Genomic DNA, 13,116 nt, shown 5'->3' with positions numbered 1-13,116 from the left:
TACGTATAACATCACATCCGACTAAATTTTTGCACAAACCACCTACATATCACGAACACAAAAAGAATAAACTCTTTCACAGTTACAAACGTAAAAACCTTATTTAGTAAATTCTGTTATCTCAACAATAATAATACATATTTTATATTTTATATCATCTATAATTGCATTATAAATAGGCTGGTATATAAAGAATAATTCTAACTGGAAGCAGCCTTAGGATAAATAGAAAGAGAAAGAATCTGCAATTATTTTTACGATAATACAGGATAACTTGGTAACTGGATACTGGTGATATACTAAATAACAGCAAAATAACGGTATAATCATTCTGATGGAAAAAGGTAACTAGGTCGAGGACCTCAACCAGATTAGCTAAGTCGAGATTTTGGTGTAGGATAACTAGTCTAAGAGACTGGAGGTAGATAACGTGGGCCAGGACGTGGTGCTACGTGATAACTACGTGGAGGAGCGGATGCAGAATAACTAGGTCTAGAGATGGGAGAATAGCTATACTTTGAAGTCAGAGTAGAAGCTGGTGCAGGATAACTGGGTGAAGGAGCTGGGGCAGGATAACTGGGTGGAGGAGCTGGGGCAGGATAACTGGGTGGAGAAGCAGGAGCAGGATAGCTAGGTGGAGGAGCTGGCGTAGGATAACTGGGCGGAGGAGCAGGAGCAGGATAGCTAGGTGGAGGAGCTGGGGCAGGATAGCTAGGTGGAGGAGCTGGGGCAGGATAGCTGGCGGGAGGAGCAGGCGTAGGATAATTGTATCCAATAGTCGTGGGACGCGCTGTCGAGTAGTCATATGTCGGACTAGAAGCCGAAGAACTTGCAAACGATGCTGCGTTAGATGCTCCGTAATTATTCACCGTTGGTCCAACTGGTCCAATTATTTTAACCGCATTGGACGACATTGCAGATGCGGTGCTTGATGCGTAAGTGACGGGTGCTTGAGAAAGTTGTTGGATTTCCTGACCATATGGTGGTAGATAAGTTGGCGCTGGTGTAGAAACTCGTATTGACGGAGGCGATGTTGAGACAGGCAAGTAGGTTGGTGACACTGATGGAGGCAGAGGAGGCGGATGTGGTGACAGTGTCGGTGGTGGTGGCCGTGACGGTGGCGACGGCGGTAAGTAAGCAGGTGTTGGAGGCGGTGGTGGTGGTGGAGGCGGCGGTGATGGCGGTAAAGAAGTAGGTGTTGGAGGAGGAGGTGGCGGAGGTGGTGGAGGCGGCGGCGATGGCGGTAAATAAGTAGATGATGGCGGAGGCGGTGGTGGTGGAGGCGGCGGTGATGGCGGTAAAGAAGTAGATGATGGCGGAGGCGGTGTCGGGGGTGGTGGTGGAGGCGGAGGTGGCGGAGGTGGTGGTGGAGGCGGCGGCGGTGGTGGTGGAGGTGGTGGTGGCGGCGGGGGTGGTGGTAAATAAGTAGGTGTTGGAGAAGGACGAGGGGGAGATGGAGGAGGCGGAGGAGGCGGAGGAGGTGCTGGTGGTGAAGGATATGAGTAACGCGGCTGTGCAGGGGCTGTCGCGGGATAAGAATAATCCGGCCTAGAAGATGGTGGCAATGGGGTGGAATAGGGATAACTTGGCGGAGGTGAAGGAGGTGGTGCCGGTGGACCGTAATTAGGTGCAGGCAAGGTAAATGGTACCGTGGGAATGTTGTAAGTATATCCGGCTTGCCGAGCCGTCCGTAGACCCTCTCCGGCGGCGTAGTTGACCGACAGCACTATCCTCAACTGCGTATGTGGACAATTGGCGAATATTTAAACACAGAGTGATACTTATTGAGTTGTTTTCAAGAAACTACGTACCCATTTTAATGCCCGCATAATCAACTCGCGTATAGCAGGAATACAAAAGTGTCAACGCCTTTTATACGTACATCTCCCATTGTTGTTTAGCAAAACCGCGTTATTTCATAAGATTTCATAAAATATACTCGCGAGCTAGTCATTAAATTATTCGTGTCCTAATTGCACCGAGGACTATTACATGCAAGATGATTATACACCTTGAGTAGGGTGTTTTTGTAACATGCTGTTCCTCTTTTCATACTCAATGTTCTCGTTGTGTAAGAACAATGAGAGAAGGAACGCTATATTGTTGCAGTTTGAAGTGCATAATTTAGTAGCAATACCTAAGGATACTAGTTTGTCTAATTCGTCACAGTGTCGTCATAGTCACGTGGTTGTGAAAGAATTTTATATAAAACTATCAGGGCCAAAAGTACGCCCGGTATTTCAATAAAGCGTTTAACCCTTTCGCTTCGGCAGTCCAGTCCGCCTAAGTGCTCTCTCTGTACGGAGGCGCGCGCCACAAATGCGCACAGTGGCGTGATTGCTGTATAAATGTTTTTCTAAGTCTTAAATAACAACTGTGCTGAATAAAACAATAATAAAATAATCTTTGCTCCAATATGATAAGTATAATTTACATCTTTAATATGAAAAGGCTTACAAAATTACAGGTAATATATTACATATTTACATATTTACAAGACTTTACGATAAAATGTTTAATATAATTAATTATGAAAAGTAAATTAGTTAATATATTAATATGTAAAGATTAGTAACATAATTCTGAATGATATATTTTGAAACAAGGATCTATACATAAGCCACTGGTGTATGCCTGATATATGGGGTGCCGATCGTCGCGTGGTCACCGCTTATAAGCAGCACCCGAAGCGAAAGGGTTAAATCATTTTCTATGTTAGTATCGTATATTAAAATTTAAGGGTACGCTTTCATGGCTTATTTTCCTAGGTTACATTGCCTTCTATGGATATCTTTCTTTATCAATTACAATTTTCAAGTAAATGTATTAGGTTGTCCGAAAAGTGTCTTTCTTTTACAGACACGTTTTTTACAACGCATCTGTATACAAACATGAAACCTAATCTGTCGAACGTTGTGATATTCATCTTGATAAAACAAAATGGATCATACGTAATTCGATAAAATAATATAAAACGGAAAATGTACATCCATTATTTCCTTATAGAGCGAAAGAAACATTTCGGACGGCCTAATAGTTTATCGATTGTTCAATGAACGATTATAATTATACGTTACAAAAATTGTTTTTCGTAGAAAATAATTGCTAATATATATTTTTAGATCTTATGAATCGTGGCAACATTTACAATCTAACGCAAGTTCACGCCACTTCATCAATCACTTCGTCATGCGAGTCGTAACAAAACACGCTTCACCCTCGGACCTGTATGAACGTCTCCTGCGCTCAAAGTACGTAGTCGCTTGATTACTCGAACCAATCAAATCCTATGATTCTGTCATGGTTCATTCAGTAAACGCGAATACAGCTGGTGTATTTATTTCTGTATCGTATAGCGCAGTGCGAAATCGCGTTCAACGTCGACATAGCATCAAAAACGTAGCGAAATCTTCGCGAAAGAATCGATAAGACAGCAGCTGCGTAAGCAGACTGTGAACAATTGTTAGATCGATGCAAACAGTACGATTTTTTCTAGAAATTATTTTTTGGATAAGAGTTTTTCCAATTCATATAGCGAAGTTTTCTAGCGATGAAATATAAAAGGTATTTTATTAAACGAGAAAGTTAATCGTACGTCCGCGATCGTCGAAATACGTTGTTTCGTTGTACATATAATGACAACGAATCACATACAAACAAATCGATGTACGACCTTTCCTTCGTTTGCACTTCTATCGTGCTTTGCATGCTCTTGACGCGATGCACGCGTAAAAGTTTGCTAATGTAACAGCGCACGTTGATCCGAAACATCGCGACAAATTGAAATGCTTGTGCACTTTCGCTGAACACCGACGACGAGGCTCGTTAATCTTCTTGCGCAAACTTATCGGCCGACAGGTAGGTTAATGTGATTTTTATTCTCGAACCTGTTATTCGTATGATTAATCGCGAATGTGAGCCTGGTAATTATAACTTTTTCTTGTCTCTTTCCCTCTTCGTTTTGGGTCGCCTTTTTTCCACGTCCTCTGGAACTCGCGATAATTACATTTGTATCTAATATCACTCACGATTTTAAAGGACGATCTCTGAGTTTAATTTTTTCAACTGCCTCGGGGTACGTTTCAATAAGTTAATTAGTAGCTAATGATCGGTCAAACGTAAGATATTTCAATTGAATAGAAATTGTAATAAATACGTAGTTTTGATTTGAAATGGAGATTAGTAAGGTAGAATTTAAGTAAAAAATGTAACACTGATAATGACAGTATATCGAGGTATATCAACCACAAGGATTCAGAGATCGCTGAAAGCGTAGTAATTTTAAGTGTATCCCGTTTATTAAAAAAAAAAAAAAAAAAACGGCGAACCTAAATAGATACATGTATGTGTATTCTAATTCGGCGGAATCGCAGTCATATATTCATAGAAACTATTACATTTAATGAAAGCCTGCACGGACCGTGTATAGGTGTAAATTAAAAAAAAGAGTGGTGATACATAATTTGTGTCAAAAAAATGTTCTTCGTGTGCAATAAATGTATTTTATATATATGTACCTTTAACGGCTGTATATTTTTTTTAGTCACATTTCAATTAATTTCTTTTTATAAAAGTTTGTATCTTGCGAAAAGTAAACGCATAGAAAATTATTATGTTCTGATATAAAAAAAATGTTTGTTTTAATTGTTCTTAACGTATTGTCAAATTATTTTTCTAAGTAAGTATTTTTATAACTCCATTTCCTCTTCTTTTTAGTAGTCGTGCATCTTCGCGATCCTCTTCATTTTCGTTTCTACACTCTTAAGTGTCTTCTCCACCTTTGTCTCAGCGGAAAGAGTTTCCCAAATAACTTTCTCTCCACCGACCCTCGTCCACAACGAAGGAATTAATCAACACGAAGTTGTTTACAGTATTCTCTGAATTGTAGCCTGGTCCATGAACCACCCAAGGCGGACAGGCTGACTGATGAAAGAAAGGGACGTCGGTTCTCGAAAGCTAGTTAAAAAGTAAACACCAAACGGATCGAAGATGGAGAAGAGCGAGTGTGAAACAGATGAGCGAGCTACTTTCATTTCAAATACCGTATACTTGGATAATTTGCTTCACGGCACAAGCGACTGCTCTGCGATCATTGCCACGAGAGAACCTAAGATGCCTAATACCGAGGTTTCCATGCGCCAGATGGCCAGGAAGGCAACCATCTTTTTCTTTTATTTCCTTCGAAAACGATACCATCGCAATTACAGCGGGAATCGAGAAAACGAAGAGAGCTGAGAGCGCTTCGAACGTATCTATAAGGTTTGTTATGTCTGAATGGCTTTAAACGAAACAATGACAACTATACTTGCGAGATAATACGATTTCACATACGTTTACTCATTATATTAGAGTCTTGATTTTTATGATTATTTTTATTGGTTATTCATCCAGAATCCGTCCTAATGCTTTGCCGATATCGATGCATTTTGACTTACACCATAATTCTTGCTAAATGTTACGTATCAAAGTGTTTATAACTAATCACACTGCGTGAGCGATGGTGGTGTCATACTTTCAGTAACAGTGTATTAAACTGGTGTAATCAGGAATGTGATTTTGGTTTCTCATTAGTTCGAATTTTTTGGGATTGAGTGGTGAAATGAAAGCGACAAGAAATTATAATGGTGGATTGAGTGCGGAGTTGATGATGTAAAATTAGAGGGGGTTATACGAGGCTTTTGATTCAAAATAGTAATTGAATTATTATACATATTGTACGCGCCAAGTGCCATATTTTTTGTAATTCGAAGGCCCAATCGATAATATCGGCATATCGCTTTTAAAGTGACTTTTTGTCATCAAGAAACGAAGAAATTATCAGTTACGGAAGTGACAAGATCCTTTTCCGGAATACAGTGACATTGTCTTCGTTGTAGAATCATAGTTGCACTCGTCGTTGATCAGTACCCCTTAAATATGCTCCGCGTAAAAGAGGCCACGATCCTTGTTTCAGGTCCATGAACCTCGTAAAATTTCATTATGATCAAAGATACCAAGAGACGATATTTCGGTACGACGTGTTGCGAACTCGAATATTCCCATCTAAAATGCGCTTGTCCAGTAGAAATTGCGGGTTTCCGAACCCGAGACCCTAGCGGGGTGACTCGTGAAGTTACGCGCAGTTAAACGATGTTTATGGATAAACTCGGCTGAATATTAACTCGATATTTCGCCAGTGGACGATTCATTCCATTCTTTATCTTTTTACGTTTTTTCTTCCAGTTCCTTTTTCTTTCCACCTCCGATAACATTTTGGCAAGAATCATGTTGTCCGGTATCAATAATAATAAGCAATAATGTTCTTGCTTTTTTCTTTAGTGTTGAATTCGCGCGTGATGGAATTTTATTTGGTTCAGTGCGAGTTTCGAGGAAGTTGAAACTTTTTGATATTACAAGACTAAGCAGTTCTATACGAGATCGACAAACATAAACGGACAAAAATATGGCTGTAATCGAAAAATCGATAGGGCTGCTATAACTGTTTCGTGCGTTTCGTTTAGGACAATGGAACGTTAGTATTCTAAACGGCGGAAGTGCGCCTGGAGGCGAAGGAACTCTCTTCGGAAAGACCGGCCGTGGAGATTCCGCGAACGAAGAAGTGGGAACGAGAAGTTCTGCAACAATTACTATCGCGTGGACGATAATGCGTGGCACTTGCTGGCAACCGGTTGCATGCCAGATGGCCAACACAATTTTGCCAAGAATCTTCTGAACACTTTAAATGGACGGACGTGCAGTTTAATACGTTGCGCTGAAGGGTTATGGTCGCAGTAAATTGAAAGATACGAAAACGTTAATTTTTCCTTCGACCATGTAGCAAGGAGCATGCACTTTTCACTTGGTGCTGATATGGCAAAAATGTCTAGCATTTTAATCCGCGTTGGCGTTAACGAAATTGTCGATGTTCGACTCTCCAACACTTTGGATAAATTGGGAACGCTTGTCGAATACCTTTAGCAGTCGAAACGAGGGAAATAATTAAAATCCGTTTTATGTCAGTAGTATTATATCGGTTTTTATTAACAGCTTTAACAGGTTGAAACTTGTTACCATTCTTTTAATTTATTGACATAACTGTCGGTTGAACATTCAATGACGTCATTTTACATTATCAATCCGTAAAGATCATACACAAGCACTTACGATTTTCGAAAAAACCAATAAAATGCAAATAAACATCGAACCTCGAAAACGATTTTCCTTCAGTCAACGAGGGATTAATTAAGAATTTTCAATCTTCAGGTGAACTTCCTCCACCGAGCTATCCTCTCTGGAGATTGTGAAAAACGATCAACCAGCACGAATCAAGTCGAACTTGTCCTATCTCATCGAGTTACTGGCATATCTTCGACTTTCTAGGTTAGACGTGAACAAAGGAACACGAAGGAAGAAGCGTGGTCAAACGAGTCCTCCGGCGTATCAGCTTTTCATTAGAACCTGGCTGTAATGATTCTGAGAGCGGTTGCTTGTTCCCCTGGACCGCGATTAAGCTGATTCCCCGTGATTATACGTTTGCGCGTCGGACAGGTCGATGTGTCACTGCGATCCTCTCGGGAAAACTCAGGTTTCTGTTCGGCTAGGATGAGGGACAGGGGAACGAGGATAGGAAAAAAGTCGAAGCAGCGGAGGAACGTCCAGTTTTTGCCGAGATGTTAGCTACCTTACCTAGCAGGCAAGGTTCTGGTACAGCTCGAGTAACGCGAACCAACTCTTCTTCTACCGATCCAAGCAGCCCCCATCGAGGGAGAAAAGGAGGAAGACAAGAACGGAACAGGGTGGGATGAACGCGTATAATCATACCTACTCTTCGCGAACGTTCGAGCCTATAATGATCGCGACTTCGGTGGCAATTTATTTTGTTCGATAGTGCGTCAATGAACAACTTAGCTGTCGTATCACCGCCTCTTAATTTCGTGCTTACGACTCCTCGATTTATGCTGCCGGCTCACTGACTGCGACTGATTAATTCGACAGCCAAAATAACGATTCGCCGATGATCGTAATTATGCGATGTCTGTCCTGTTACGTTCTGCTATTTCCTTCGAACCATCTTTTATTAGGCAGAGTATATATATTTTCGTTCGAGTGGTGACAGTTTGTTTGAAAGTTTTAGTTTGCTGCACGTTCAAGGAAACAGCTTTGTTAATTATTCGTTAATTTCGTTTAAATAGATTCATCGTCCATCCTATTTTACTTCGTTGATAGCACATATCATTTAAATGAAAGTTATTTTTCGCTTTTTTAAATCTAACGCCAGTCCATTTACGTAAAACGGGCAGCACTTAATTATTACTAATTCAATTTCCTAACATTTGTAAACAATCCATGCAATTTTCTGTACTTTTTCAAACGAATTTTGTTGTTTCTCCTTGCATACAGAATTTTCTCTCTCTGTACTACTTTCCTCTTTACCTTTCTTCCTTTTTATATACGTTGAATGCATAACTTAAGTTAACTAAACGCACATGAAAGATACGACAGCTATTAAAATAATTGCAAGGTCATTTGTCACCCTAATTTCATACGTCAGTCCTTGCATCGCGCTGCGCAAGTAAAGTCGTTCTCCAAAACCAACCTCCGCTGTACCAAGAAATACACACTTGTCAGTAACTCTTCTTGCTTTTATCACCGCGGTGCAATTAATCAACAGTTTCACGGTTATTAACGCGCTAACAAATGTTCCGTTCGTTAGCAATTCAAACGGACGATACCACGTCGGATGAATTATGTATAAAGAAAGTATCGTTACAAGTTACGCGTCTTTGGATCGTGCGTTCACATTTAAAAACACGTCGATGTATTCGTACTCGATTAATTAGAATTCACTAAATTTGTTCGATGTTACGGAAAGATAGCACGTAGGTGGCATAATTTCAGGAGTTTAACGTGGAAAAATTGTATCATCACGTCTCACGCATGGTGCTGCAGGATGATTCGAATAATTTAGGTCAGTTGACGACCACCCCATGATGGAATATTAATTTTGCTTGAGAATTATCGGCAGGTTGGTTTCACGTGCGTCATTTGAACCGATTATTGATTATTCGACACGTTGATGATTTATACCTACATTTTCTCTTTATTATGACGTTGCACTACCTGGATTCAATATGTCTTCCTTCTGCTTCGATCCCTCCCGGTGCTCGATTCGACCTTATTCACCGAACCTGCCGAACCTATTTATTGCTAACTCGATTGCAAATCGGGCAGACATTAATTAATGAAAATTAAGGTAATTAAGGCTTGATTTTGTTACAGTCTGGTGGAATTATTTTAATGGTGGAGTTATTTTTTTTCCTTGATTGGACCTTGATAACTGGTTCAATGTTGCATTGAAATATTTGAATCTGCAGTTGGTATGTAGTGAAATAATTTCAACGAGAGATTAAGTAAATAATTGCATTGTGAATAACGATGCAGTAGTTGTGTTTATGTATTTATTTGATTTTTGACCATTTACGATGTTTTAATAAATCAATAATGATATCATTATATTTTCTTATACGCACACGTATGATCCTTCTAACCTCCTTTCTCGGAAAAAAACTCTCATTTCATAAAAAATTGATATAACGCAACAATTAGCATGTAGTATCTTTGTTCGTTAAGAAAAATATTTACAGGGAATAACGCGTTTTTCAACGCTGAACCGATTAATTTCCATAACCCTCTTATACGTTTCGTTTATAATTAAAAAAAATCATGATTTTCGTCGAGTGTTAAATGGAAGAGTATAAAAAAAATGTGAGAAATATAGAAGAAAAGATTACGTTCGTGATAAATGGCATGGATGGTGAATAGATAAAATGGAACACGAGGCGTTTCGATTATGTGCTTTCTTCTAAATACTTTTTAAAGTATAAATTGTAGTATACCTACCCATAATGATTCCTTTTACAAACACCTCTGTCAGAGGATCGGTTTACTATTAAAAGAAATCATTGAGAGAATCTATTCTATACATGTAGAAAAAATAAGGGAATTAGAAGCTAGAAGAGAAGGATGTAATTACGTAATTTTGAGGACAATCTTTCCGAGTCGAGTTTGATCGTTACAAAACTATTTTAAGGAGAGTAAATAAAACCTAATATAAATATGTATTAGCGATGGAATATTCGATTAGGAAATCAACATGTATCTATTAGTTATTAAAACCAATACAGACTACAACTGAAATTCGATGGTAATGCGTTGTTGTTGGCAAAACTGGAAAACGTTCGAATAGATGAATAGGTTGTTGCGGTCAGGCAAAAAGTAAAAAGGTGTAAACTATTCGCATCTTGTTTATATATTAAGCTGTAAATTATCGGGAAAACTTTATGAACAAGGATTCGAGTACGATGATCATTGAAAGAGGGACGCGTGGGTCGTCTGCCCGTAATATGCGCCCGTTGCATCCTGTAATTTTTACATAGACATAAAGGATGCTTTTATCGGTCTTCCTGGACGATGTAATAAATCAATGTCTCTCCAAAGACGCGGAGTTCTGGAAGGTTCGCCACTCATCACTTGTGTACACCTTTGGAACTTTAATTAAATGCGTTTCGTTTGTAATACCGTTAAAAAATAAAAATAACTTGTTAAAATAGGATAAAATTTAATAGGTGGTATAGGGCTATTAAATGAAAAAGATTTTCCACTAAACGTTTCATATACTCCGATTTATTATAATATTCTTTTTTCTCAGGCTTGCGTTAACAATAAAAACGACGCCAAATGCGCCTGTAAAAAATGATATCGCGAAGATGTCTTGCTTGTCGCGTGGAAAGATCGAGTAACACGGTGGTAAATGACAAATGGTTGACATACATTTAACAAGTCAGGATGAGACAAAGCAAATTTAATAAACATTCTGATCGACGCGCGTGGTTTATTGCTTTCTGCGAGGTATCAGGAGTTCGTTGCATTTTGATGAATATTAATGACGATCAGAACTGTCCGCGATGTGTAAAAATAGATCGGATCCTCGAAGATTTATGTCTTCGATACTCGACATGTTACAGTGAACTTCATAATTTCAATCGTTGTGATTTATAGCCTTTGATTAATTTCATGCGTACTCGTTGTATAGTGCATACTTTGAACGTTAATGAGGGATCTTTTATCGTTGAAACTTGTTCTCAAATAAGCGACATGAGAACTGGTTGGTTTATTTCTAAAAATATTCAAATCGTCGTGTATAAGATAACACTAATTTTGCTATAATCTTAATGCATAAGAATCCTATAAATAGGTTGCTTCGACTCAAACGTGTTTCATTTTATTCTATCCTGTTGAGAAGTTTAAGAAATGTTTAACTTCAGAATTTGTCTTCGAGTGCTCGTGAAATGTCACGTCCCAAAATGTTGTTGAGATGCAGATCTCTAAGTGCAATATATTTCTGGATATAAGCCAGATGTTTAAAGATCTAACCAAAAGCACATTTTGGTAACCTAGTAAACAACTGTGCAGTCTCTTCTTAAGTGGAAACTCTTCTAACTCTTGTTTCGTTCAATTTCAATAACTGTATTTTTTTTAATTTCATAAAGCAAACTATTTCGATTTACAAATTATTATATTATATAAAAAATCCGGCGTATCTGAACCTGAGTGTGACAAAATTGCTTTGCTCCCTTTTACATTTTCAAGCAATTAACATTTCATCGAACGATGATTGAAGATGTATTTTCTCGGAAAATGGTTCATTGGTTCGCCCACACAACGAGCATAAAACGGTTTTAACAAAGCTGGCGCGGTTCGAGGTATCGTGCACGTGATACCGTTCGTGGCACGTTTTCTTTGTCGTTCCACGGGACGTATGGTGCACGGTGTCGTTGGCGAGTGAATACGTGACGAGGATGTCATTAAGATTCCGTGCATCGATCCAAAAAGCGACGCGCATTTGTCCTGCGAAGCGGGAAAAAGAAGAAAGGGCTCGGGGCCGAGGTCGACGCGTCGCGTCGCGGACAGCTCGAATGCTCTGTTCGTTCCGTTTGCAATCGAAGAATGGGTTGGCCTTTACCGCACTCGAAAAACAGCTGTAACGACTCCTGGGCGGGAATAATATGTGTCCAAAGTGGCTCGAAAAGGGAAAAGGGAGAAAAAGGAAGGCGAGCGTCGATGTTAACAGTACAGTTAGAAGCGTTGCCCTGTCTTTTCGAGAGGTACTGTTATGCAGGTCTACGGGTTACGCCATTCTTTTCCTTCTTTCTTTTTCTATGAAGCTTCGAGTGTGGTCTGCTGACAGATACGCTGACATCAAACTTGTGTCATGGTTCATAAATCGATTGGACGTCGTGGTTTGTTTTGACTTTAGCAATAGAGAGTATAATCAATAGAATTAGAAGAATCTCTTCATGGAATCTAGCTTTGTAAACTCGTGTTTTCCAAGGGATTGTTTTTTTGTAAAAAATAAAGTATAAATATGAAGAAATATTGAAATTTAACGTTGAATTGTATTAAGCTAAATGTGTTGTAACACTTTTAATTAAATTGAATAGTACCTATTAAGTAGTTAACAGAGACCCCCATTGCAATACCAAAGAAAATGGTGCCAATTGCCGTTGAACCTCATAACACTCAATATATTAATTCTTTATTGAGTGTGTTTGAACTTTTTCAACCCTGGCACTTTAAAACCCTCGATTTAGCATTGTATCGACTTTGTTGTATCAACAGAAAGGAAGTTACAGATTGGCCAATTTATTACAACTGTTGACGACTTTACACTGATGTTTGATCTAAGTACGACCAAGCTCGAGGCATTGATATTCATATCTATTATCATATAAAAAAATAAATATCAAAGTTTTCACTTTAAAATACAATCACTTGTAAAATTTATGACTTTTTTCGGATCTTTATTTTGTAGGCTTAAAATGCTAGAAGACTCTAGCCACAAATGTAAGCTTTTGCAGCATTAATGCGCGTTTATGATGAAAATGAGGATTCTCGAGGTGAAAACTCAATTGCGGACGCGGAAAACGATATTAAGAGACCGCGAACGTCTTGCTCTTTAACAATGGACATGTCAGCGTCGTTCGTTCCACTCGGTTTGTATAAGCACACCGCGACACGTTCAATGACCTTCCATCTAGTGAAAACTGAAAAACGGTTGGTCGCGGAGCTACGTGGTCG

General features: G+C 39.1%; 1 protein-coding gene across 1 annotated transcript; it reads right to left on the bottom strand.

The window, feature by feature from the left end:
- Positions 1 to 407: 407 nt before the first annotated feature.
- On the bottom strand, positions 408 to 1,829 carry LOC122573664 (leucine-rich repeat extensin-like protein 3). The gene is made up of 2 exons (XM_043740335.1): positions 1,812 to 1,829; positions 408 to 1,736 (listed from the first exon to the last, which is right to left on the bottom strand). Exons 1-2 carry the CDS (start codon positions 1,827 to 1,829, stop codon positions 408 to 410), a joined length of 1,347 nt encoding a protein of 448 aa, XP_043596270.1.
- Positions 1,830 to 13,116: the final 11,287 nt, after the last annotated feature.

Source organism: Bombus pyrosoma, linkage group LG2, assembly GCF_014825855.1.
Source record: "Bombus pyrosoma isolate SC7728 linkage group LG2, ASM1482585v1, whole genome shotgun sequence".
NCBI lineage: Eukaryota > Metazoa > Arthropoda > Insecta > Hymenoptera > Apidae > Bombus > Bombus pyrosoma.
Note: the sequence above shows the minus strand (reverse complement) of the source record. Positions and strands in the feature narration are given on the sequence as shown.